Raw genomic sequence first — 25,796 nt, 5'->3', positions numbered from 1 at the left:
ATGGTCATATACATACCTACGAAAATGAAAAGTCTCGATAGATACAGAAAATGAAAGAAAGTTCCTCTGGAACTTACAATGTAATTTTCACAGTTATAATATAAACGTAAGTAACGTGATAACAATAAACGTAATATGTAGATAAGATAATCCGAAAACTACTCGATATCTTTTAAAATACTTAGTAGTATGTATTTACATGATTTTATTATTAGGATATTATTAGGATATTTTAGTTTTCTATTGTCTTTGTTCAAAAAGTTATGTTTTTACCGGAAAATGAAAACGATCTAAAATATTTGTTCTTAACACAAATTTATGTTAACTTTCATACTTGATCATAAATATGTCTTAAATATTTTTAAATGATAGATTGGTACACTAAAATATTAAATCTTAGTTATTTTTACTTTTACAATAAATGGTAACATTCTACTTAAACAATATTTAAATTAACTCAAATATACATAGAGTATAAATAATAACAAAATGATGTATGTGTAAAATTCTTTCGACAGACATATTAGTCCCGCATTTTATTCAACTGCATAATTTCCCGAGTCAGTACCCAAGTAATTGTTCTTTCAAATGCTGTAGCTTGCTGAGGTATGGAAATTAATAGAGCCAACGATCATGAAGTGTTTACCGGAGAAGTCGACGAGCGGATCGAATGGAATCTCATAGGGCAGTGAAAGTTTCTTCTGTGGCAAACAGTTCGTGTTTTGTGTTCAGATCGTGACGATTGGTGTGCAAGTTATAAGGGTATTGATGAAACCGAGACTCGAGGATATTTTTCACGTATAGCTGTAAGATATATGGATATCGAGTTCATAAAGCGTTAAAGCTACCTAATCAAGATACCGCACACATGTTACACGTAACGTTAATAAATGGAAATCATTTGTAACACAAATCGAGTGCAATATAGATCACATCACATAGTATGTTCCAACATACGGGATATTCCAACGTGCGTGTTATAAACTGATTTTTACGAATTCATTAATAATATAAAAATTATATTTTTCTAATTTATACTACTGGAAAAAATAAATTGTTACATACAATAAACGTGTAAAAGAAGGGTAACTTCAATGTCGTGGATAAAATTGAGAGATAAATCTTCAGTTTAATAATTTTAATATAATAAATATAATCGTTTTTATTAATAATTGTCCATACGTTAAATGCTAAATCATCAACATAAAAAATATCACAAAATAAAATAATTAAGATACTACAAATCTTAATAAAATGCGGATGATGAATTGTGTCACTCATATATGACCAACGTGGTAACCAATGCGTTAATATGTTCGTAAACATCGAATTATAGTACTCCATGAAACATCCTGTATGTAAGGCAAATGAAATTCAAAGACTCATTAAGCATTCCTTGTTATGTACTTAATATATTTTATGATCTAATTAGACGATCGCATGCTATTATGTATATATTAAGTCATGCTTTTTCCTGTAAAAGCAATAGACAAGTAGATGTGTATAAAATAACGAAACAACTGTAAATAATATGGTTATTGAGATACTATGTTTTTATATGAGTTAGAAGTCTGACAAGTGTTATCATTATTCTCCTGTACCATGTTGATCGTGGATGTGCAGAATATTTTACACACATTTATAATACGATACTCTCCTTTGTATAACAACAATAAAATATATTGTTATTATATAATCGCATTAATTTATTTTTATATAGTATTCATGTTAAAAATAATATTTATGTTCATGAGAAAATTGTTTCTTAGTGCAGTTAATTATAACAGATTTACACATAACACATAATACTTAAGAATTACTATGCTTAAAAACTGTTGTATATAATAATAATGACAAATAACGAAACTCGGAAATACAACAACAATTTTTATTATTTTAATTGGAATGCATACAATTTGTTACCTATTTTAAGGTGTACTTTTTTCACATGTATATATCTATCTTCTGCATATTCAACCAAATATTGATTCAATTTATTTGTCAAAGAGGGTGTAAGATCATTTAAAATTGCCGTTTCGTCGCTAAGGCACCATAGAAAGCTGATGTGGTATGAAGAATCCTATAAAAAAATTCGTTTTCTAGAATTTCATAGAACAAAATAATTAAACAGTCCGATCATGGGGCATTTGTGGAAATGAAAGTTTGCAACATATTTATGAAGAATTTTTAATGAATAGAATGAGTTATGTCAAAATATTTAATTGCGAAGAGGAACAACTTGACATATTCTTGCATCATCATAATGGAAAGATTGTAACTAACATAATATTGGGAACGTTAATACATTATATATAAGCTTCTTTTGACATTAACATAATTTACTTACCTCGTAAAAAGGTGGCAACTTATACTCAGCAAGGGAATGATTAAGATTTTTAACAAACTGTCCCAAAATTCCTTTATCATCAATACATTCTATCCCAAGGAATGTACGTGTCCTATCTTCATTACAATATGCGCGTACATTTAACAATTCTAAGCTAAACTGACTGATCTGCTCACATAATTTTTTAATTTCTTCTACGAAGGAATCAATCCAATGGAATTTTAATATTAAACTTCTTGTAATACTAATATGAAACTCTTCAGAAAATAGATTATATTTTATTGGCAATTCTTTTAATACTGACTGCATCCATGAAAGCAAGTCTTCACTGGGTTCATCTAAAGTTAAAGATATTTATTATAGTGTTATTAGTGGAATTATTAAATAAATAGAACATGTTTCCTGTTTCATACTAACAGTGAAGATAAACCAATGTTGCCCAGTTACCACGTTCATGTTTAAACCTCCTTATTCGTCCATCATGTTCTAATGGATCATCATTGACTTCTTCATGGTGTGGAACACCTTTCCACGCTGCAATGCTTCCAGGTAAGGGCAAACTATAATATTAAAATTCAATATGTTAAACAATTGTATCAATAAAGGGAAGATATATTTTTTCGTAAATAAAAGTGTGTGTAATGTCTAATTATAAGAATTAGATTTATAAATTTAAATTAATAAATTTAATTTAAACAAGATACGTACCGCTTACAAACTTCATTGGTTTTATTTTCAATGCTATCCTTATCAACTTCATCATCTTCAGAATCAGAAACGTAGGTACTTATTAATCCCAAACCAGACATTATGTGCAAACGTTTGTATTCAATGCATTATTTTTTATTTTTTAAGGTTATATTCTTTAATTCTTGCTATTGTTAGTTTGTCACACTGAAATAAAATAATTTAATTCACTATTCTTGCAAATAATATGATCTTACACCGTTTCAGTTTAAATACTTAAAACATAAAATTTTAAAAAACAAGGTTTACAATACAAGTAGATGTTGTCAACATTCTTTTCCATACAAAAGGTTAACTTGAACTTATTGAAAACATTGTACATACAGTCAATGTAAAAAGTGTATAATTTTCTCAATAATCAATTCAAAACAATACTTATTATTTATTAATATATAGACATATACGTACATTATCCATAAATTTTAAGAAAAAAAAATTAACCAATAGTTTTATATACACTTCTGAAATAGATTTCAAGTAAATCAAATTTTTTACTTTTGATATTTTTTTTTATATAAGTTAAAATTAAGAAGCAGATATAATGAATCATTTATTTAACATATGTTATTTTCTACATGTAAAATGTATGTTTGTAAAGAAAAATAGACACACTACATATTGAAAAGTCTATATAAAGACAATTAATATTTTATAAAATTAAGAACTTACATATGTACATTATATTACACTCATTATATATACTTATTTACACACATTATTTACACATATTATTTACACTTACACCAATGTTGTCATAAGTACACATTTCATTCACTAAAGTCTTCTTCATCACTGAAATACTGGTTTTTCTTATATCGTTTCCCTGGTTTTTGGTTTAATCGATTTTCTTCATCAAATCCCTTAGATCCTGATCTTTGACTATTTTCTAATTCCTTTTGCTTTTGCTGAAACATCACATTTTTTCACTTTATATTTATAATAATAAATTTCAACAAAATTATGTTATTATGCTCATTGTTTCTTAATTGTAATTGCAAAGAGAAATATTATTTAAATAAATAGTACCTCAAATGCAATAGCAGCACTTAAAGTTTCTACTTCATCTTCCCAATTTTCTTCTACTAATTCATCTTCACTATTTTTGTTGCAATCGCTTGAGTGTTGACCATTATTAGCTTTGTGTTTCTTTCTAATGCGAATTTTCTTCACTGGTGGGTTCCTTGGTCCTAATGTATTATTTCTACAGTTATATGACAAATGACCTTCTTCTCCACATTCATAACATTGAGATTTATCTGGATAATCTCTCCTGCGAATGAATTCAGTACTACGTCCATTATCAACTGCTATAGAACTTTTAATTGTACGGCCTCCTATCTATAATAAAATAATTCATTAAAAATAAGGTGAAATAAATATTAATACATAAACAATAAAATAACATACCTCTGTGTTATTTAAACCTTTTGCACAAGAGAGAGCATCTTCTGAAGTAAGAAATAGCACAAATGCAACACCACGACTTCGTCGTGTGATTTTGTCTTTCATTACTGTTACTCTATCAGTAAATAAAAACATCATAGTTGCAGACAAATTCAATGATTAAAATTATAGAAATAAAAAGTAAGAAATAAAAATTTGTAGCGTTCTGCTAAAACTTTAAACACAAGATCGTATATATTTGTTAATATAAATCTCTAAATATTTAACACTTTATGATTATGTAAAAATGTATTTACAAATAATTTTCATAATTTTGAATCTAAAATGTGGTCAAATTAATTTGAATTACTGCATAACAATGTATTAAGTTTTGGATTAATATAGTAACAAATTTATAAAAAATAACATTGTTTTTCAGTGCATTAATTAATAATTTGTGTTCAATACATTATTAATTATTAATGCTGCAAGAATCTTTAACTTACTTCACAATCTTTCCATAACTCTGCAAAAGTTGATGTATGTCATTATTTGTTAACGAAAAAGGTAAATTTGAAATATAAACAGTGGATCTGCTGGGTACTACTCCACCACTCATTATTCTTAGTTTATAAAATTTTAATACATGTAAGATGAGATATATAACAGACCAATGTGAGGTTCTGTATCACGAAAACTGAAATTTTCGCGCCCTCTACCTAATTGCGTAGAACCACGGAAAAAATCGACAGATCTCGATCGATAGCTCGAACAATATTTAAATTGGATTTTAAAGAAATATGTACTACACACACACACACAATTTTCTTCTGTACAAATTTATTAACTTTGAAACCTCAAGTCAAAGCTGAAAAATCGCACTTTATTTAAGTTTAAAGAAAAATTTAAAATTATAATGAATATCGATAAATCCAAATTTATTCATATATTATCCAAAGAAAAATTTAAACTTTAGAAATGTTTAAAATTTAAGGGATTACATACTTCTGATTGATTTTTAAATGTACCTGTAGAATTTTTCAAACTTTTGAAGGCACAAATTATAGATAGAAACACACACTTTAAGATAGATCCACTATAGAATATAGGAAAATTCTATAGGTATAGTAATAAATTATATAAATATAATAAATAATACAACATATAAGCACAAAATACATAATGTATTAATATTAATAATTATATTGTTATAACATTGTAGAAGATTTTTTAGATTAGTTTTTAAATTGTGTTATATTGATAAGAAAAGATTTAGGTAGATTAATAATATAAGTATTAGACACGAAATTTGTTATTATTTAAATACTATATTTTTATAGGTAATATATAAATCATTTCATTAATTTTTATTTTATATTTTTAACTTTTTACATATTTTTTCGTCAAGGCCTATTTCAGTATTATTTTAGACGTAAGTATTAAATTACTATTAAATAAATACCTTCAGCTTTTAACTTCAACGAAAATTGAGTGCGTCATCTTTTAACATAATGTTTATAAGTAACAATAGTGTTTTCTTTTTTACGAAAAAACATAATGTATATCTTGAAGCATCGTATTTTGAGGTTTTCCTTTTTTCCTTCCGTTACTTTAAAAGTTTAAGTAGATACAAATTTTAGAAAAAACATTATCAATTTTACCAATTTCGTATAACAATATTACACAAATAGATTAATATATTTTGGTCCGCTTTATTCCATGACTATTTGGAGTTATTTACAAAATGCACGATACAAAAATGGGGAAGGAAGATTGAGATTACAAAATTAATGAATAAAAAATTAAGTACAAGTACAAAAGTCAGTCAAACGTTGAAGGTAAAAAATTAATTGTGCGCTGCTCTCTTACCATTCATGTAACCTATCCATCTTTCTGCTGTAGTAGTAAATATAGAATCATTATCAATTGAGTTCAGGAGGAGAAGCTGATTGATATGAGTAGAATGATAATCCCACCTAGCTAAATTTGGAGCTGTCTTTAATGTAAAATGTCGTAAATCATATGTAGTACCAGAGCCTGTATCGTACAAGGTTAATATATTTTTTAGCGAAATCATACCCTGACTAAAAAGGCGAGATGCTTCTTCCGCATCCTTGCCTGTCACTATACTCTTTAAGTCGTACAAACCAATAAGAGAATAAATAAACCCGTTTAATACAAAAGAAGATGGTGTGGTAGGATATTCTTCATACCATACATATTTATCTAAAAATACAGCAGCTACTCCTCCTTTGTTAGAGGATAATCTAAAAGGTTGTAAACCTCTAATAGCAGCTTGTAGATATTTTTCTTCATTGGAATGATAATATGCTCGTGCTAATACGGAAATAGCATGTCCTTGACCCATACTTGAGTACCTGTTATAAAATATTTTGTCATTTATATAAAAAATTGCATTAATCGTATGCAACTTAAATTATTAAAATAAAGTACCATCCAGGTTCAAGAGTAGCCATTCCAGGCGCTACTTTTCTTCTAACAGGATTCGACCATCCACCAGAACTAATATTCTGGTTAGCTACAAACCACCTTGCCGCATCATAAAATTGTTCCATATGTTCACTTGTGGACAATGTTATATTATCAATCATTCCAGCTCCATACAAAGTTATTTTGATCATCTGTAATGACAGCGTTGTTTTTATTAAACTCTAGTTATTCTAAAACCAAATGCTTAAATTAAAAATACTTTGTAATATTCTATGTATATCGATGTATTACCTTTAATTTTGAACGAGACAATTTTTTCTTATTTTTGTCATTTAAGTATAAACCTTTTTGTAGATCAATTACTAAATCTCTGGTATATCGTCTCCACTGATGGCTAATTTGACCAATTCCATAGTATACATGGTTATTGTAAGTCTGAAGTACTGTATTGCTAGTAATATAATGGAGATAATATATTTCCTTCCTTTCTCTAGATTGTAATGTAACCATGATACTACCATTTTCTTTAATATTAAAATCCCATTTTAATACGAAGTCCAAAACATGATCTAATTTCAGAGTAATTCCAGAAGTGCTAGTTTCTGGTGTAGCAAATTTCATCACATGACTATTAGCATGCTTATCAAATACTCTAGATAAAATGGATCCCTGAGGTATAGTCCATTCCCGTTTAGTTTTATCCGAATCTTCGATAATCTTTCTACGTGGTTCTGGTTCTGTTAAATTTTTGCTATAATGAGATAATCCAAACTGAGCAATTTGCGTTGGATAATAATATCCTTGGCTTTCCCATTGAGTTGATATTGGTACACCATCATTTCCACTGATGCATTTAACACGTTCTCTTACTTCAACATTATAATTTTCAAAGGTCATAAATACTCCTCTTGGATCGTATTTTCCCTTAGGATTAACAATTTTTGAATAACTGTGCAACCATTCAAACCTTTCTAAACCATCATAGGTTGCCAACTTCCCATAAATCTGATGAATATTAGAAAAATAATTAAATAATATAAATAATATTAATAATTTTTAACCATAATATTTACCTCAAAATACTTGTGAATAAATGAAAATGGTATATATACTTCATCTCCTTCTTTACGACATCCAATTGAATAATCGCCATTAATGTGACAATCTATTTCTTGATACCCACTTTCTACAGTTTGTCGATCCTTTATGAAAATTGATTATGTTTCAATTAGTCTATAGATATTCAATTGAAATAATATAATGTAAATTTTGAAAATTAAACTTAAAACATATTTTATATACCTCAAAACAAATTGCAAACTTATATGCAAGATTTAAATTGTGGTATTTACTTACTCTATGTTGAAATTTTGTCTTCCATTCAGTACTTTTAAAAAAGAATGGATTCCCACAATTATTCCATGAAGTCAATATTGAACTTAATACTGCAACTACTATTATAAGTAGTATTGTTTTAAAATTCAACCGCATCATCCTACAAATTCTGTTGATTGAAATTAAGATTTATAATGACATTATTACTAAACTAATTAAACATTATTTTAATAAAATAAACGTTACCACTTACTTAATTATGAAAATTTTTACTCCGTTTTTTGTCAATATTAACTTTTAGTAAAATCAAATATCATATTTTCCATTGTTGATTGCTGAAAAATGCAATTAGTTACAAAGAAAGTAAGAGAAGACATATGCTCGCATTTGTTTACTGCATTCTAATTACATACATACATGTGTTTTCCCCTTTTATGGAAATACAATTTATGTTTTCCAGAGGGATTATTTTGTATTTGATCATTGATGAATGTTAATATTAATAATTTATTCATTCATTGTACTCAAGTATTTTGAATAGGTAGATATCCTACGCAACTTTTTGCAATATTTATATTTATATTGTTATATATATTATTTACTGCTCTGATATAAACAACACATTCATTCCAGCTTTCAGAATTTACTATACGATCAAATAATTGTCTCACACTGATAACCTGAGAATTGCTAAACACCATGAGATCTTTATCTTATATCGTGATTTTCAATGATTGGTTTGCAGTTATTTTCATGAAAATATATATACAAACCACCAATTGTGATTTCAACTGAAACTTATGCATTATTTACATATTTTAAATGGTTTAATAATAGGGTTCTCGTATTTTTATTAATTATATATATATATGTGTGTGAAATAGATACAAGGTAAGCAAAGTACATTTCTTTAAACATTTTGGATTAAAAAATTCTTGCTTATAAAAAATTTGTTTAGGTTATAGTATAAACTGTATACGAAATCTTGTACCCGCCAAACAAAATTACGATCATAAACAATACAATATTGCATGAAATTGGTATTGAAAACGTACCATGAAATACCATGACCTAAGAAGGCTTTGGTCTTAAGTCGTTAGGTCATTAGAGGTGGTAAGGGAGCATTCATCGACGAATCATGATCATTTTTAATCTTTAGTTATTCTCTTACTTATCTTTAGTTAATTCTCATTTTGTCTTGTAGAATAAATTACAAAAATTGAAAACTTATAACAGTAATTCTGACTGTGATATAATAGAAAATCGCTTATAAATTCCGGTTGAAATAATTGTGATCAGGCTCATAATCTAAAATTAATTTTGCAGCAAGAGCGTAAATGTTTTTTATAAATTATTGCCTATTATTTCATCCACATGTAAAGCATATTGAGAGATAGTATTTTAAAAATCAGAAGTATTTTAGTAAAATATGCATAATATTTTTTGATTGATTTGTGAAAACTTGCGTGTCCAAATTTGCTTACGCAAGCGCAGTTCTATTAAGGCGCGTCTACAAAACCTTTAAAAGCTTTTAACTCCATCTGTGAGTCGTGATACACAATGGAATATTCAATGTAACTAGTATACTAAGGAAATTTATAAGAGATGGAGCTGAGTGGAATATTGAAATATTGTTAAATAGGTATGTGCAATACATCCAGAGGATATTTTGAATTTGTATATATTCGAAATGACCATTAATATGCCTGAGTTAGATTATGAAAGGAAGATGTGCATCTTTATTAAACTTCCATTTTTCAGCGTTCCGCGAAGTATGCACTGATACCTCTTAGCACAAGTCCTTTTTACTTCCCTCCTTTCGTAGGGGCTATTCCTCTTTTATAATGTTCAGATTTAATCAAAATTTAGAATAATTCAAACAGTGCTTATAATATTTATATATATATATATAGATAGATAGATAGATAGATAGATAGATAGATAGATATACATATATATACTAAAAAACTTTTATGGTGTTGTACTTTGTTCACTGGATATGTAAGTTTCAGAACCATATTCTTATGTCAGTAGATCCTATTAATATGTAATTTTTATTTTCCTAGATGTAAAATATTTTAATTTTTAGGAACTAATCATGTTAAGTTATCACTAACTAATAGATATAAATATAATTTGCTTTGGTGTAAAGATTTTGTGATGTTTGACTTATATATTTATGTGCGAAGAAGTCTTACTTTATGGAAATCTGATAGTCTATATAAGTATATAATGCTAATTTTTAGTTTATTTTACCGCTAAAAAGAATAAGTTTGTTATATATTTTTCTTCTTTCATTTCAGGATTTGGTCCAGTGTGATTATCAGCATAATTCAATATAATAAATAGTTAACGGTACTTCTATCTGGTAAACAAATTTGTTACATTATAATTTTTTGAGCACACTTATTCTTTTTTTTTGTAGATGGTATATTAATATCAAGATATATTTCAAAAACGATAATAAATGTATAATTTCATATAATTATATATTTATTGAAGCTAGTATATCTTTAAATAAAGAAAAGATGTTTAGCATATGAAGATATTTATATTGTATTGAAATAGTAAGGTCATTTAAAAGAATTTTTTACACTGTTTAAATAAAATTTTATGTAATACATAGGTACACAATGGAAACAGCAAGTTCAGATAAAAACAGACCTTCTCGGGGATTAAAACAAGTGAAAGTGGACAATTGGGGAACTTTTTTCCTTCAGAGACTTCAGCAGCTTTATTTTGAGGAAGAACTACTTGATCTTACTATTAAATTTCCTACTAGTGATATCACTGTTCAGGTAATAGCTTTAATGTGCTGATAATTGTATTTATTACATACTGTTATCATTAATTTTATAATATATTATACAGTGAAAACGAATTTAATGAATATTTTAGGCTCATCGTCTGGTTATAACAACGTGCACAGATTATTTTTTGCAATTGGAACGTGAGCAAAAAGAAAAAGATGAAAATTTTGATGGAGTAATTATTATGCCTCCAGATATGCCATATGAATGTGTGAAATCAATAATAAGGTATTGTTAAATATAGTTTGTACAGCTTTTATAATTGAAAATATGTCTATATTTTTCAGGCAAATAACTACCCTTGGAAGCATAACTTACTGTAACATTTTTAAAGTTTTATGTACACTGGACAGTTGGAGTATTGGACTTCTGAACAACATGCTTTATATCGTACTGCACAGAAAATGAATATGACTGTATTGACTAAGTTGCTTGATGCACAATTTAATACTAGTTCTTTACAAAATGAACAATTATCAAAGTGCAATACAAGACCTGTAGTAGCAGTTTCAAAGCCTTCAACCTCCAGCACAAAACCAACAACCACGACGACCACCCCCACAACACCGACTACAACTTCTAGTTTGTCATCAGGACTTTCAGTTACACCATTACCAGGTAGAAAGTAAGTATATTCGATTTTACAGCCAATGTGCTATTATTTTAGTGTTATATCAGAGCAATAGTGTTATAAGAACTAAATGCCTATCATTTTAGACTTCCCATTTGGAAAAGAAAACTAGATGCACCCCAAAGTTCACCATCACTTAATTATGAAATGCGAACATTCCACGGATTATCCTCAACAAATAGGCCTACAGAAGTAACTCCAGGGCCTTCTCGATTTGATCTCCCTGAAGCTGAAGAGTTTGCGCTCGGTGTATTTTCGTCATTCGATGACATTACTTACAATACCAAACCTATTGTGCAAGCACCAGGCAAATACAAAAGAGATAATTCGCCTAGCGGTAAATGTTCGCCGGATAGAGACAGTAAAATTGATACAACGGAAGACGAAGAGGATGAAGGTAATACGAACGAGAAAAGTCTGAAAGAAATTAATTCAGACGATGATTGGTCCGTAAGTAGATGTTTTCAGCGGGGTCAGGAAACACAACCATCGCCATCAAAAAGGGTACGATTTGATCTTGAAGAAAAAGAAAATATGGAAAAAGGAAAATCCTCCATCAAAGCTAATTCAGATGATTCAATCAATAATCACGCCAGAATCATTCGAGAAGTATTAAAGAAATATCCTCACTTAGTGAAGAATAATAAAAATATACGACTGAAGATAATGCAAAAGGAGGCGAAATCGCCGGATAATAACGCGTCTAAAACAAAAGTTTCTTATGTCGTTTTAAAATCTGATCATTTGATGTCAACCAATAGCAGCGAAGAGACCGAATCAAAGAGTAACGGAAATGTTGATGGTGGTGAAACTGGCCCATGGAAATGTAACAAATGCGATATAGAGGAGGAGTACACGAACTACTACATGTATAGAAGGCACATGCAAGATGTCCACGAAGAAAAATTCGATCCAAGAGTTTGCGAGCATTGCGGTTACAAAGCAACAAAGCGAAATATCCTGATGTACCATCTTTACACAAAACATAACGTACCACCACCGAAAAGCATGTGTTTCCCAAAATGTCAAGCATGCCCTTACGTAGCACTTTCAGAAACACTTTTGGTAAGACACCAGATAAATCATAATCATCGTCCAACATCGCGTCAACATTCAGCGGCCATAGAAGAAATTCAATGTATGCAATGTTCTTTGACATTCAAAGATGTGACAGAGCTAACAACGCATGAAATTAATACCGGTCATGGAAATATATCTGAAGGAAAGGAGAAAGGACATCGATGCACCCATTGCAGCAAAGTTTTCGTACGTGCTACAAATTTACAAGTCCATCTGGACTGCGTGCATAAAGATTTACGAGATCCAGAAACGACAGCTATGCCGTCGATTTCTTTGGAACCTTCTTCAGAGGCTGAAGCACTTAGTCACGTTGCGAGTGGAATAGCGGCTTCTCTGAGTGTCGGAGACAGCGTTCCGACCGAATCTCAAGAAGCAACTTCAAATAATCCAGAATACATAGTACCGGATTTACAAATGAATAATATTTCACATGAGATGACTTATAGTACACAAGAACTTGACGAACAGCCTATGATCATGCTTATTGATAACGAAAATTATCAGCAAGAGGACAATGAACAACAGTCTCAGCCACAACAATTGAACATTTCAGATAATGAACAAATTGTAATGCAAGGTACAGAAGATGGTATGATTGTTTACATACACGGAAGTGAAGGAACAGATCGGCAAACGTATGAAAGTTATCAGACTGAAGAGCTTACTGAAGAAACAGAGGAGATAGTGGAAGAAGTGGTCGAAGAAGTCGAAGAAAAGGTAGTAGAAGAAGTAGTAGAAGAAGAAGAAGAAGAAGAAGAAGAGGAAATGCAAGTTGATAATTCGGAAGAATTGTTAGAGGATTGCAATGTGGATCAGGTAGAAGAGGTAATACAGTATGTAGAGGAACAGACAGAAATTGTAGAATACGATGAGCAATGCAGCGAACAAAGTAACGGTGCTGACGAGCCTCAGGAAGCTGTTATGATCATCGAAGAAGAACACGTTGACGAAGAGGATCAAGATGCTGAGCAAGAAAAAAATGATAAACAGATCAGAACCAGAAGTTTCTCTGAATGGGATGAGGACAGTAGAGAATTAGTTGAATCCTAAATAGCGATATTATTAATTATTATACTGGCTTATTCACATCTTATTTTTGATCAGTGTCTATGACTAACAAATCAAAGTGTTTCAGTTGCATTTCATTCTATTTTATTTTTAAATGTCTGTATGACTTTGATTTAAGTTTTACTTGATATAACTATTTGTATATGCAGGGTGTTCCACAAAAAACTATCGATTAATATACCGCCTAAATTATTGATACTATGACAAAGTACTAAAGAAAAATTTGTATTATTTTAGCTATATATTTAGCTATATTATTTAGATATACTGTTAAAATACTGCTAAAGAGGAAGTACTAAAGAAAAGTTTGTATTGTTTTAGCTATAAAATCTGTTGGGATAAACATGAAATTATTAATGCTTTATCGTAACGGAATGCTATATTTATGGTAAAACATCAAGGTAAGTGTTCTGTACCGTATTATTTTGTGCGCCTTGACATTTTAAGAGACAATAAACGAAACAGAAACTGCTCGTAAAATGAAAACTAAAATGAAATTACCTCAAAACCATGTACAATGATAACTCCATTTTTTGTTTGACTCAAAGTCAATATTGAAGTGTAGTATTCATTTCAAAGACATCACATTTCTTTAGTATTTTTTTTATAATGTCAATAATTTAGTGTAACCGTGTCTAAACAGTTTGCAAACTTTTCATTATAATTTTAATTACCAAGTTTCATTAAACTAACAGTTGCACAAGCGTAATAAATAAACGTGAAATGCAATGATTCACTGCTAATTGCACATATTCAATGCAAATATTAAAAATAAAAAGATTAATAAAAATGTGCATTTTTATCGAAAGTTTTCTCTTAGACACTGCAATGATGGATTATTTAGAATAATAAGGTATAGTTAAAGTAAAAGTACGTTACGTACTTCGTTATATATTTCAATGCGAGTAGCATGAGAATTCTTCATAATTTGAAGATGCCGGATCATCAAAATCAAATAAAATTAATTGGAGCAAAAATGTAACTGATAAATAATATATTCTTCAAAAATATCTTAATCATTAAAATTCAATTAGCTGAATCATTAAGATATAAGGAATGATTGCGGTAAAAGTAATAATTAATGACAATTGATAAATCACATATTCCTTAAAAACCTCTTATTAAATCAAGAAGGTTGATATTAAAAATCAAATAATTACAAGAATCACATAAGCAAGAAGTAATTATATTATTAAGAAATCATTTTATTACTTATTTCATTTTATGTGATTTCAAAGACATAGTTATATGTTTTTGATTTAATTATGTAGATAATATATTATAATATTTCCTTTTATTTTTTATAATATTTTACACATGCAATATATGTAGTGACATAGAAAAAATCCTACAAATTTAAATCATTTTTAAAATAAAGTATATTGTACTAAAGAATTATAATATTTACGTTAGGACACAATTAACACTTTATAGTATTTTTTAAACGATTCTCTTTTATATCAAAATGTTAGCAATAAAGTCTAAAATTTAGAATATATTTGATATAATGAAGATAAATTTAATATTACGTATATGTATATTGTGAATCATATAACACATTTTTTATATTTTCGCAGAAACCGCACACACGAAAAGTATACTTCCTTTAAATAATTAATACAGTAAAAAATATGGCTGTTTTATAGTTCATATTGCAACTGAAATTGGTATGCTCTTTTTCATTTTATTTTATAATAGTACTAATGATGTTATTAGTAGCTTTCGAAAAATGCTGCTTCGAATTATTATAACGTAATGGGTAACATGTTTCTACTGAATTGATTATAGAAATTTTTCACGGTACACATTTCATAATTATAGATATAAACATAACTAGGTAGGTAAATATAAAAATCAAATAGATAATAATGAAATATTAAAAAAAAAAGTCTGTTTTGTAAATATAAATTATTCAAAGAAGTAGACTTATTTATTCGATATTAAGATTTTCTGTTTTAATTGTTCTAAACGATTGTTTTAATTGTCGTTTTTAATAATACTGCGATGATCACAAATAGGTACACAATGATATATTTCTAAAAATATTTTACATTAAATATACAGCTAAATATTCGTAACTAGTTATGTTTCTGGCTGTAATTTTGAAATGCCACAAACAATCTTAAATTAGTTCAATAAAAATATACGACGGAACGTAGTAAGAATATTTTTACACACAAATTGTAATTCACAATTAACATAATTGAAGAAACAGAAAGTTTATTTAATTTTCATGATTTGAGAACTATTTTTATTTATGGAAATATGAATTTTGTATATTAAGACAATTTTTACAAGAGCAAGAAATAGAATAGTGTATAGTATAGTAAAGTTGTATGAAATGAAAAACCTTTTTATTGAACATTACTATATCAATCATATATAGTTTGAAAGAAATTGACAAGACTGACAATAAATAAACCATAATTAGTGAACATTTTGGTTTCGCAGATTTTATACCGATTAAGTAAAGTTTATTAGACTATGTGAAAGTTTTTTAATATGATAGTACTGTTAATAATAGAAACTTCTCTACATGCTTTAAGAGTTTCAAAATTGTGGAATGCTTGATACAATGAAATCCGAACGACAGTTCCATACTATTGAACAAAATATTAAATGCATTATAGTCCATTAACTGTAAAACCAATAAAAAACGAATATTCTATTAGTTGCACAATGTTTAATACCAAGAGGTTGATTATTTAATACACTTTAATATTTTTGTAATACAGAATGCGTAGATAATGTGCAATTCGATTTGTTTTCGAATTGGGATCATATGTTTTTAAACGCTTACATTTTTAACATTTTTTTACGAAGACAAAGCTATAACCAGTTTCGGCGATAATATAATAGTAAAAATTGAATTCTTAGTTTAAAATGTTTGTTACGTCGTGTTAAAAGAACATCTTGATTTAACGCATTTGATTAAGAGAAGTTGAGCATCCAGGCATCGTTCATTTGTGTTTCACAGTTGCTTATTGCAGGTTTTAATAATTCGGCAATTAATGTCGAAAGCAAGATGTCATGACTTTTGTCTTTTCTATCTGATGTTTCAAGCTTTCGTATTTTCTGTTCTTGCGTACTCATTTTTCACAGTTGTGCGCGGAAAAAAGATGTCAGAAGGGAAAGTGTTTAAAAGCATACGATTTTACAAAAAGGATAGGATAAGAGAGCAAGTAGTGACGAGAATTTTTTTGTGTAGATTTCTTTAGCTAAGATTTCAGCAAACCTAGCAAAATTCCTTTTTATTTACTCTGAAACAAGTTATTTAGCTCATGTTTAATTTACTTGTCACGAATGTATGAGACATCCGTAATTACTGGTGCTGTTTAGCAGACCTTTTCAAATATCAGTTTGTTTGAAAAGATTGAGCCAACTTTTGTATAGTTCATTGATTGTTATTAGAATTAAATAATAAGTTTAGTTCACAACGAATAAATAAACATCGCATTATATGATTCTACAAGTTTACAATTTTTTACGTTTTAATGGTACACAAGTTAAACGACAATTACATTACAGGGTGTTCCAGCTAAAGAGAAGGGACCACCCAAATATCTCCATTGTATTTACGTTATCACAAATGTTTGTATCACCGTTGACATGCTTTTTAAAAGGGAATATCCTTGGAGAAAAAAAATTTGTATCTTACATGCTTTACTCCTGCAGCTGGGACACCCTGTATGCGAATACCATAAATATTATCATTTGTCAAGTAAACAAAGCTTGAAAAACAAATTCGGCAACAATCCTTTTACCGAAAACTCTCTCGTGATCAATTAAAACAGTGTAGTGCTATTCGTAGGATAAACAAAGTTTTCAAGATCGATTGAGCAAAAATCACGAACGAAGATGTTCCCCCAGCCACGTTACCATAAGCATTATCAAAGCCCTGTCTCGGATTTCAAAAATCGTTTAAAAAATGTTGCCTGCCCCACCAGAACAAGGAGAGGATATCAACGATCTCTGATCAACAATCGTAATCTCTTCGACGCGATTTTCATCGATCGCCAGCCAGAGGATGACGGTTCGAAGCGGGATCGGGACATCATCGTCCAGCAAATGGTACCCCTTTGGACGGTACCCGGTGGATACCGAAAAGTCCTCGAGGCGGGACGTTAGCGCAAACGATTCGGGCAAAACCGCATGTTATACAGGAAACGTAACCAGTAGCTGGTGGTGGTGGCGAGGATGGCGATGTCGACGACGGTATAGGGACACGACTACTCGATCGTGACCGTGGTAGCAGTGTACGGGGTAAAGGAGCGAGAGCGAGCGAAAAAGTGGAGAAAGGGAAAATAAATGAGTGAGATAAATCGAGGGGGCGAAAGAGACTCGGGAATACAAACAGCCAGTGAGAAGGGGGAGGGCGGGAGAGAGAGAGAGGAAGAGATCGCGACAATAGAGAGCATGAGGAGGACAACGAATACCGGGGGAGACGGAAAGGGAGGCGAGGGCGAGGGCAACAGTGGTGGAGGCAACGGAGAAAAAGGGGGGCTGCGGAGGTGAGAAGGTAGGAGAACCAGCCTCCGCCAGTATCCACGTGTTCAGTGTAGTGGCGCGTTATGACCCGGATGTTAGATCGTAGCTGCAGTTTTGCGAGAACCTGCCGACCCGGATGTCTCGCTCGTCGTCTACAAGTGATCCGCTACTAATGTCCTCCTGGTTACCGAAATATGTTCAATCGGTAAGTAATGCCTGGTGATCGGCTCGCGTTTCGGTTACCGCTGATATTTCCACGCCGCGGACCCACGCATCGGACATATCCACTGTCAATCGTAATTTCTACCCCTTTCGTCGGACGACTGTGACGGTGCGGTTCGGTGGTGGTTCGATCGACATTGGTAAACTCGAGGAATCGAAGCAGTCGTCGCGCTACCAGTCGTCCTGCTCGTGCTACCAGGATCTCTTTTGGTCCCTCAAAATTTTTTTGGAATTGTTTCGAAACAAGTTATTCGACACCCCGCAACGGTCCCTCGTAGTTAAATATCAATTCGAGATGGAGATATTCGGTGAGATGCAGCGATCGAATTGATCATTATATCGAATTAAATGTAGTTGATGTAGTTTGCGTGGATAAGGCACATCTCCGTTCGATTGTGGAACTTTGACCTTCCTGGCGTTTCGGATGGTTGCGTTTTCGAATGAATCGATGGAGATTTTTGAAGACGTTCCTTTTGAGAAGTAGGTTTAGGTGATTTCGATAAGTATAGCGTATCGGTAACATCCGCGTGTGCTTGAAGGATAGATGCGAGCAAGTCAACGAAAGGTGCCAGCAAACTTCGAAGGGACCTGATAAATGCCGAAATCGCCAACCTACGTGATTTACTGCCATTGCCACCCTCGACCCGCCAGAGACTTTCCCAGCTACAGCTTATGGCCTTGGTTTGCGTATTTCTTCGAAAAGCCAATTACTTTCAACAAGGTAAGCGAGATTATTGCAATACAAACAAAGATGGTCCTTCGCTATCTGTAAACGAATATGTTTGAATTGCGTTGATACCGTTTCTGTCGCGATGCTTTTCCTCTTCCCGCGTTTTAAGTTCGTCTTCATCTTGTCGGTCATTTTAGCGTTGGCACACGGCGCGGCGTCGGTCTCAAAACGTTTCGCTATCATCTTCAATGCAAATATCATTGTGTCTTAACGTTGATCTTTTTGTAACATATATCTGTGAATTTCGCGTCTTTGCTTTATGGCGAGATCTTCGTTTTAATTTGACAAAAATTGCAGTCAAAATATCGACAAAGATAATAAGTTGATTGAAAATATAGCAAATTCGTTAACAATAAATTATCAATGACAAATTCTTTCATATATTTTTTTAATTGGATTTGCTTAAAAATCTTATGCAGAACGAGATTATATGTGCTGTCAAATTGTTTAAATAATTTATATGTTTATATCATTGGATGTTATCTTTGTGCATTTATATTGCAATAACGGAGACAAGACTTTTTTTACTCAATTTTTAACTGAACAATTAAATAAATGTATAAATATTTTCTTGCTTCCCACATTGTAACAAAGTTGTCACTTTGCATAAACATCCACGTCATTTACGTCTATAGTGCCATCAGTGATCTACTGATTCTCATGAAAAATGATTCTCTCAGATAAATGTAATAATAAACGATAAATAATAATTTAAAAGCAGCTACAACAATATCCTCAAAATTCCTCGGACTTCCTAATTTTGTATTTCATTCCGCCCCCCCCCCCCCCCGAACATTTCAGTTGCTTACTCATTCGATTATAAAATAGAAACATTGCATTAAGATGAAGTAAATGATAAAAAAACGACGCGATAGGATCAGATAAGATGATTTATCGACCAAATGAAAGGAATATACCGGTTATAGCTCGCCGAGCGGACTGATCTGCACATAATTCCAGTGCCCCTTCGGAATTCGTGATTTTTTCGACGAACAATTCCGTTTTCTATCGATAGGATTTTTCGCGGCGAGAATATTAAACGGAATTTCGAGAATCAAAAACTTCGGGCATCTCCGTTGTGCAAGCGTAGAGAGCAATATATAGGTAAAAGGTAGGGAGGTAGGTAAGGCAAGAAGGTAAGATCGGCGTACATTCAAACTCGGCGGAGTCTAAGCGCGAGTTCCGGGTGATCCGCTGACCTGTCGGCCTTTGCAACAACACTCTCACGCTCCTGTAACCCATACTCCCTCTGTATCGTCTCTCCGCTCTCGGTCGTTCTTTCTTTCTCTCCTACATACTCATTGTTTCACAGTATTCGATACTATAGTCCCGTGTAGCGCCGTTTGTAAACGTTGCCATGCTGCATTAGCATACGCTTCTTTTCCTCCTCTCTTTCTTGCTCGTTTTTTCCTTTCCGCGGCCCTTTTCTCCGCAGAGGAGACGAAAATGCGCAACCCAGACGGATTTTCACCAGTCCACCTTCACATTGACCCTGATCGATTATGGTTCCTCGGTACCGATTTTATTCGGGGGCATAAACGCTTCGTAACAAGCACGAGCGATGATTGATGCTGGCCAAGCATCCAACGAATATTTCATGTTTCGCTGAAATTGCTGCACTTTATAAGGCGCAGTTAAATCTTCTGTATCCGAATTAGTTGGAGAACAAAAGAATTTGAAGAGAGAAATTTTTTGATAATTTCTTTTCTTGCAATATTGGTTCAGATAGGGATTTAAAGGAAAGTTCTTCTTTCTTCAAACGCATCTTAAATTTTGTAATTTAGTTAAAAAGTCTCTTTTGTTTCACGTTAAAAATTGCATTGTCGCACTAAAAGAGACGAACGCTTCTTTTGTTCACTAATCTAAACGTTACAGTAGTAAGGGTCATTTTAACGTTAAAAAGAGGGTAGTTCTTTACTTGAAACACAAGATTTTTCAAATAATTGAAGAATTTAAGATACGTTTGGAACAGGAAAAATAGAATTTTTCAATGATATAGAACAATGTATCTGTTGCTACAAAGCGCTAACATTCGGATAGCAGAAAGTCTTGTGACGTTTTTTAAAAAAGTTCATACTTTCATTTTACTTTATTGGATTATTATACATTATTCAAGTATATTTTTTCCAATTTTATTTGGCAGCTATCTACCCTTTCGAAATATTTTATTGTAATAGCTTCCAAAATGTTATTATTTAAAAAAAACAAACGTCTTGTTAAAAGGTAGGATTTGTTTATAAGATCGATAAAAGAAAAATGGACAAGAAATTGAACAAATAAAAGTGAACAACATATGGGTCTACCGAAGTTTTTTTAAATTTTATTTTGTTTCTCTTCTTTATTTTAATATTCTTTTTTGTGTCACTTGAAAGATAAATGTTCATAAAAGTTACTTGTAACTATTCAGATAAAAAGACTTATCGAGGGAATTTCTGATTACAGATGTTTATGGATAATAAAACTCGCAATAATGATATAACTATACATATACATACATATAACTACATATAATATTATCAATATTATTTTTATATTTATGTATAAATTTACGTATTAAATCATATTTACGTATATTATTATTATACATTAATATTACGTATAATATTATTATATTACATATAATATAATTTCATATTTACGTATAAAATCGATTTTAATTTAACAATAGAATTTGTTTCGATATTTCGATACAGAAAACTTTTTACATTCTTATAATATATGTAATAAAAATGAGAAAATTTGTAATGATATTTGATAACAGAGTAACTGTTTATTTTCTAAAATAAAATTTTAATTAAACTGTTAATAACAAACATTACAATCGTCAGCAAATGTTATGAATAATTTAATTTATGAATTCATGAATTTCATTTAAATTAATATAACTACAATTTTTTGTTTCAGCCTTGAAAAACTGTCCATCCGATTCTTCGAATATCCCGACTCCTAACATAGGATTTTCAAAAGTAATATTGTTTATCATCATATCGCATTGTATTATTGACCGTCAATTACTACGGTACAAATGTTGGCCATACAATGCATGCAATTTTTCAGGCCATGTCCGGATTTATAATGATGATGACCCAGCAAGGAAAACTATTATATATATCAGAAAATGCAGCTGAATATCTTGGGCATTCTATGGTAAAGTAGTTGTAAAGAAACAGTATTTATGGTAATTGATTGTAATAACAATTTATGCTACAGATTGGCACAAGAATTTGAAATCTTTCTTTAATATTTGTATGTTTTACAGCATAATACTCTATATTAAACAATGCATTTCAGGAGGACTTGCTTATCCACGGAGATAGTGTTTATGATGTTATAGACAAGCAGGATCATATAGTTGTACAAAATCAATTATCTAGAAATAGTCCAATTCCAAGTGATAGAAGATTGTTCCTCTGTCGAATTAATGTATCCAGAAATTCTCGAAGGCAACTACGTTTTGGTGATCAAAAGGTAGTTTTTAAGTATAAATACTCTCTTTCACTATTACTCTATGTTATCAAAATTAAAAAGACTATCTCTTGCTGACAGATTTTTGTTTACGCTGATGTTTTGTGTGTTATATTTTAATTAATATATATGTTTTTGTCATACAATATATTTATTTTATCAAATTATTTTAGTAATCGTTACTTTCGCCTGCGTTGTTTTATTGTTATTTTTATAGGTAGTTCTTGTTGAAGGTCATTTCTTACCTTTTGTTCCTGTCTGCAATCGAAATGAGTTTGTTTTCCTTGCTTCATGTACGCCTGTTGTTTTACCGGAAACCAGAGAAAGTATTGTTCAGGGTGCAACAAATATTTTCACTACAATCCACTCTATGGATATGAAATATCTGCATATTGATAAAACGTAATATCCTTCTGTAAAAAGAATTAATAACAATATGAAATATCTTCTTGCTAAGAATACTTATTGCTTTTTAGTGCAGAAAGCCATTTAGAATATAGTCGTAATGAATTAGTAAACGTGTCCTGGTACAATTTGCTACATTGGGATTCTATACGAACAGCATACTGCAAGCATCAAACTGGTATGTTATTTTAGAGAATGCTAATTTAAAAGAATTAATATATTAATATGAAGTCATAAGTCTTGCAATCATTAATGGTTGTTTCAGTAATTCAGTCTGATCAAGAACGGTCTGCAACTGCATTATTAAGATTACAGAGCCGTTCCGGGCGATGGTTTTGGGTGCATTGCGTTCTTCAAGTCAAGGATACATCCGAAGAGTGTCAACATCCTATTATTGTCTGTACAAATCAAGTTTTAAGGTATATTCCTATAACATAAATATGATTAAAAATTGATAATCTTTATTTTTACAATTAAAGTATTTCTAGAGAAAACAATTTTATAGTATTCAAGAAAACATAATTAATGAAACATAATATTTCAGTGATAGGGAAGCAGAAGTTATGCGTTCAAGCTCATGGTTGTATCAGTATTCTTCTCAAACTAAGTTCACCTACACTATCTGTTCTGCAAATCAGAATCGTAGTACGCCATATACTGTTGGTAGCCAAAATAATCAACAGCAAGACTATACTCGATCATTACCTCACACTCACAATAATGATGCTCAGCATTCTCCTACTATTCGAAATTCAGAGCAAGATCTACATGGATCTACGAAAACGCAGCTCGAAGACTACACAACAAGAAACACACGTGAAGACGCAGAACCTGTGGACATGTCGATAAGCAGTAGTGAACATGAAAACAGAAATATACATGTGAATATACCACATGGTCATTATGCGCTTGGTCAATTTACAGATAGGTACAAAGCACACCACAAAAATTTAAGTGGTTACCGTACAAAATTTATCCAATGCCATGGTCAATATAATATGGATGCATTGTCATCTCCCAAATATTATATCACAGACTTAGATAAGGACTATTGTTGTAATGAGAGAAATATATCTCACAAAAGACTTCAAGGTAAGGCATTACCGGTAGTAACAATCGCTGGATCAACAGGTGATCCTTCTGAACTGACCATGGAACATTGGAATTCAAGTCCAGTGTGGTCGGATACTTTACAAAGGGTACCTGACGTTGTCCATCAAGATCTTAGCCCACATGTTGCAACACCAACCACTCCAGTTGATACTCCGGATTCCGAACTACATTCAGAAACACAAATTTTTAATTTCGATTGGACAGCTGAGCAGCATGTGCCCAATCTAAAGATCACTTTTCGTAGTTCGAATCAGGGATCTAGGAAAGTCCAAGATGTTCAGCCCATCACATTACAGTTACCACGTAAAAAGGGCCAATCTATGAGTGATTCTAAAGACTTTCCTAAATGAGACTGTACACTTGACGAATTGGTGTTTCATTTTAGATAGGCAAATATTTTTTTAAAGTAGATATAACTAGTTTGGAGGTCTAAGTCTCTGAACAAAATAGAAAATAGGTGCTAGAGACTGAGTTCAGCTAGAAGCTGATCAAAATGTATTGTTATTCAGAAATTTTAAATATTAAACAAGATTAATTTCAAAGAAATTGAAATAGATCCATTACACTAGTTCCTAATGCAATAATTATAAAAAGACTTATTGTTACAGTTTATTGGTATGACATATAAAACAATATTTGCTGCTTTTTTACCAGATCAACATTAATGAACGTTAAAATGAATTCCCAGTGAAAATGAATAAAATTATGTTGTGTTTTATGAATCAGTTGTTTAAATTGTTTTAGTTAGAACAAACTATCATCAGTATTAATTAAAATTTATTTGTTGCCAATAGAGATTTGTGGGTGAAACGCCATAAGGTATTACATAGTATTATGATTAATAAATTGTAGAATTGAAATATTTACATTTGTAATAAATATGAGTAATGAAAGGAACAGGAGTACCTAATTACTAGTATTAAAAGAAATGTACTTTAATCTGTTTCTAAAAACATCATTTTAAGAGAAATTTTAGAAAAATGAGTTTATTGCTTTTTAGAAATGATTTCCGTTTTCATGTAAAATTCAGTAATGATGGATATATCATTATAGAAGCAATTAGTTCTTCGACAATATGTTTATTAATTATTAATTATGATTATACATATTTGCGTAAGCTAGAGACAATTCAGTGCATTTGTTTAAAAAAAATGTTCACGAATAAAGAAAAAATGTTGATTCTTTAATATGGATCATTAAATAGTGCTGTGGTCAATACCTTTCTAATCCATAACGTTAATGATTATTTATGAATTAATTTATAAGATTGTTTTCATACTATTACTATGGTAATCAATTTTTCATATGGAACTATTTCATATTTTAATTTAAGACTAATGTTCCATATTTTTATCTTCTAATAATATTTATTCTTTTATTCATTATACTACCTAATATATCCTAGTTTATTTACAGATTATGTCTATAATACTTGGATTATGTTTAAACAAATTCTGTAAATAATATTGTAGTTAAAAATATAAAATGCATCTTCGAGATATGCATGAATAAATTGAATTC

The 25,796-nt window shown here is 30.6% G+C and overlaps 6 protein-coding genes and 1 long non-coding RNA gene across 13 annotated transcripts in view; 3 read left to right on the top strand and 4 right to left on the bottom strand.

Moving 5' to 3' along the window:
- LOC117225212 (sorting nexin-8) overlaps positions 1-1,696 on the top strand; it is a 30,124-nt gene extending 28,428 nt beyond the window's left edge. For all 3 annotated transcript variants that reach the window (XR_013033829.1, XM_033478580.2, XM_033478579.2), the window contains one exon: positions 598-1,696. Coding sequence is in view for 2 of the 3 variants with exons in the window: in XM_033478580.2 (XP_033334471.1) it covers positions 598-684 (87 nt within the window). In the remaining variant the exon portion in view is untranslated. The remainder of the gene's footprint in view (positions 1-597) is intronic.
- A 178-nt stretch (positions 1,697-1,874) lies between these two features.
- On the bottom strand, positions 1,875-3,976 carry LOC117225223 (U6 snRNA phosphodiesterase 1). Of its 2 annotated transcripts, none has more exons than XM_076523516.1 (5): positions 3,837-3,976; positions 3,056-3,241; positions 2,765-2,907; positions 2,348-2,685; positions 1,875-2,080 (listed from the first exon to the last, which is right to left on the bottom strand). In XM_076523516.1, exons 2-5 carry the CDS (start codon positions 3,154-3,156, stop codon positions 1,892-1,894), a joined length of 771 nt encoding a protein of 256 aa, XP_076379631.1. In that variant the 5' UTR covers positions 3,157-3,241; positions 3,837-3,976; the 3' UTR covers positions 1,875-1,891. The 2 variants fall into 2 exon arrangements, with proteins under 2 accessions (XP_076379631.1, XP_076379630.1); XM_076523515.1 differs by lacking the exon at positions 3,837-3,976 and adding an exon at positions 3,344-3,440.
- On the bottom strand, positions 3,711-5,650 carry LOC117225218 (zinc finger CCHC-type and RNA-binding motif-containing protein 1). Its single transcript, XM_033478587.2, has 4 exons — positions 4,984-5,650; positions 4,502-4,613; positions 4,121-4,432; positions 3,711-3,999 (listed from the first exon to the last, which is right to left on the bottom strand). The coding sequence occupies exons 1-4, from the start codon at positions 5,094-5,096 to the stop codon at positions 3,862-3,864; spliced, it is 675 nt and encodes a 224-aa protein (XP_033334478.2). The 5' UTR covers positions 5,097-5,650; the 3' UTR covers positions 3,711-3,861.
- Positions 5,651-6,169: 519 nt separating this feature from the next.
- Positions 6,170-9,262, bottom strand: Hsepi (D-glucuronyl C5-epimerase). 2 transcript variants are annotated; one of them, XM_076523514.1, is made up of 7 exons: positions 8,677-9,262; positions 8,517-8,598; positions 8,285-8,432; positions 8,002-8,130; positions 7,220-7,933; positions 6,932-7,119; positions 6,170-6,855 (listed from the first exon to the last, which is right to left on the bottom strand). In XM_076523514.1, exons 3-7 carry the CDS (start codon positions 8,420-8,422, stop codon positions 6,324-6,326), a joined length of 1,701 nt encoding a protein of 566 aa, XP_076379629.1. In that variant the 5' UTR covers positions 8,423-8,432; positions 8,517-8,598; positions 8,677-9,262; the 3' UTR covers positions 6,170-6,323. The 2 variants fall into 2 exon arrangements, with proteins under 2 accessions (XP_076379629.1, XP_076379628.1); XM_076523513.1 differs by having other exon boundaries at positions 8,681-9,262.
- A 490-nt stretch (positions 9,263-9,752) lies between these two features.
- On the top strand, positions 9,753-17,316 carry Cp190 (centrosome-associated zinc finger protein CP190). 3 transcript variants are annotated; one of them, XM_076523511.1, is made up of 7 exons: positions 9,890-9,905; positions 10,353-10,488; positions 10,567-10,631; positions 10,890-11,061; positions 11,162-11,301; positions 11,408-11,698; positions 11,791-17,316. In XM_076523511.1, the coding sequence occupies exons 4-7, from the start codon at positions 10,897-10,899 to the stop codon at positions 13,832-13,834; spliced, it is 2,640 nt and encodes an 879-aa protein (XP_076379626.1). In that variant the 5' UTR covers positions 9,890-9,905; positions 10,353-10,488; positions 10,567-10,631; positions 10,890-10,896; the 3' UTR covers positions 13,835-17,316. The 3 variants fall into 3 exon arrangements, with proteins under 3 accessions (XP_076379625.1, XP_076379626.1, XP_076379627.1); XM_076523510.1 differs by lacking the exon at positions 10,353-10,488 and having other exon boundaries at positions 9,753-9,905; XM_076523512.1 differs by lacking the exons at positions 9,890-9,905; positions 10,353-10,488 and adding an exon at positions 9,961-10,264.
- Positions 17,317-17,448: 132 nt separating this feature from the next.
- On the top strand, positions 17,449-25,172 carry dysf (neuronal PAS domain protein dysfusion). The gene is made up of 9 exons (XM_033478591.2): positions 17,449-18,545; positions 19,102-19,283; positions 22,197-22,258; positions 22,350-22,439; positions 22,584-22,760; positions 22,975-23,159; positions 23,234-23,340; positions 23,428-23,581; positions 23,707-25,172. Exons 1-9 carry the CDS (start codon positions 18,535-18,537, stop codon positions 24,623-24,625), a joined length of 1,887 nt encoding a protein of 628 aa, XP_033334482.2. The 5' UTR covers positions 17,449-18,534; the 3' UTR covers positions 24,626-25,172.
- On the bottom strand, positions 22,041-23,136 carry LOC143259820 (uncharacterized). The gene is made up of 2 exons (XR_013033830.1): positions 23,003-23,136; positions 22,041-22,391 (listed from the first exon to the last, which is right to left on the bottom strand). It is a non-coding gene; the product is annotated as an uncharacterized LOC143259820 (long non-coding RNA).
- Positions 25,173-25,796: the final 624 nt, after the last annotated feature.

The sequence above is a fragment of the Megalopta genalis genome, chromosome 7, assembly GCF_051020955.1.
Source record: "Megalopta genalis isolate 19385.01 chromosome 7, iyMegGena1_principal, whole genome shotgun sequence".
Lineage (NCBI taxonomy): Eukaryota > Metazoa > Arthropoda > Insecta > Hymenoptera > Halictidae > Megalopta > Megalopta genalis.
Note: the sequence above shows the minus strand (reverse complement) of the source record. Positions and strands in the feature narration are given on the sequence as shown.

Bases quoted from the DNA above. Each gene is read 5' to 3' on its own strand.
- LOC117225223 (XM_076523516.1), bottom strand. From the start codon at position 3,156: ATGTCTGGTTTGGGATTAATAAGTACCTACGTTTCTGATTCTGAAGAT. The intron at 2,686-2,764 runs GTTAGTATGAAA...CTTTAACTTTAG, and splicing joins AACATTGGTTTATCTTCACT to ATGAACCCAGTGAAGACTTG. The intron at 2,081-2,347 runs GTAAGTAAATTA...ATTTTTTTATAG, and splicing joins AGTTGCCACCTTTTTACGAG to GATTCTTCATACCACATCAG.
- LOC117225218 (XM_033478587.2), bottom strand. From the start codon at position 5,096: ATGAGTGGTGGAGTAGTACCCAGCAGATCCACTGTTTATATTTCAAAT. The intron at 4,433-4,501 runs GTATGTTATTTT...ATTTTATTATAG, and splicing joins AAGGTTTAAATAACACAGAG to ATAGGAGGCCGTACAATTAA. The intron at 4,000-4,120 runs GTACTATTTATT...GTGATGTTTCAG, and splicing joins GTGCTGCTATTGCATTTGAG to CAAAAGCAAAAGGAATTAGA.
- Hsepi (XM_076523514.1), bottom strand. From the start codon at position 8,422: ATGATGCGGTTGAATTTTAAAACAATACTACTTATAATAGTAGTTGCA. The intron at 8,131-8,284 runs GTAAGTAAATAC...ATTTTCATAAAG, and splicing joins AGACAAAATTTCAACATAGA to GATCGACAAACTGTAGAAAG. The intron at 7,120-7,219 runs GTAATACATCGA...CTGTCATTACAG, and splicing joins TGTCTCGTTCAAAATTAAAG to ATGATCAAAATAACTTTGTA.
- Cp190 (XM_076523510.1), top strand. From the start codon at position 10,897: ATGGAAACAGCAAGTTCAGATAAAAACAGACCTTCTCGGGGATTAAAA. The intron at 11,062-11,161 runs GTAATAGCTTTA...TGAATATTTTAG, and splicing joins CTAGTGATATCACTGTTCAG to GCTCATCGTCTGGTTATAAC. The intron at 11,302-11,407 runs GTATTGTTAAAT...ACATTTTTAAAG, and splicing joins TGTGTGAAATCAATAATAAG to TTTTATGTACACTGGACAGT.
- dysf (XM_033478591.2), top strand. The intron at 23,160-23,233 runs GTAATATCCTTC...ATTGCTTTTTAG, and splicing joins TATCTGCATATTGATAAAAC to TGCAGAAAGCCATTTAGAAT. The intron at 23,341-23,427 runs GTATGTTATTTT...TGGTTGTTTCAG, and splicing joins ATACTGCAAGCATCAAACTG to TAATTCAGTCTGATCAAGAA.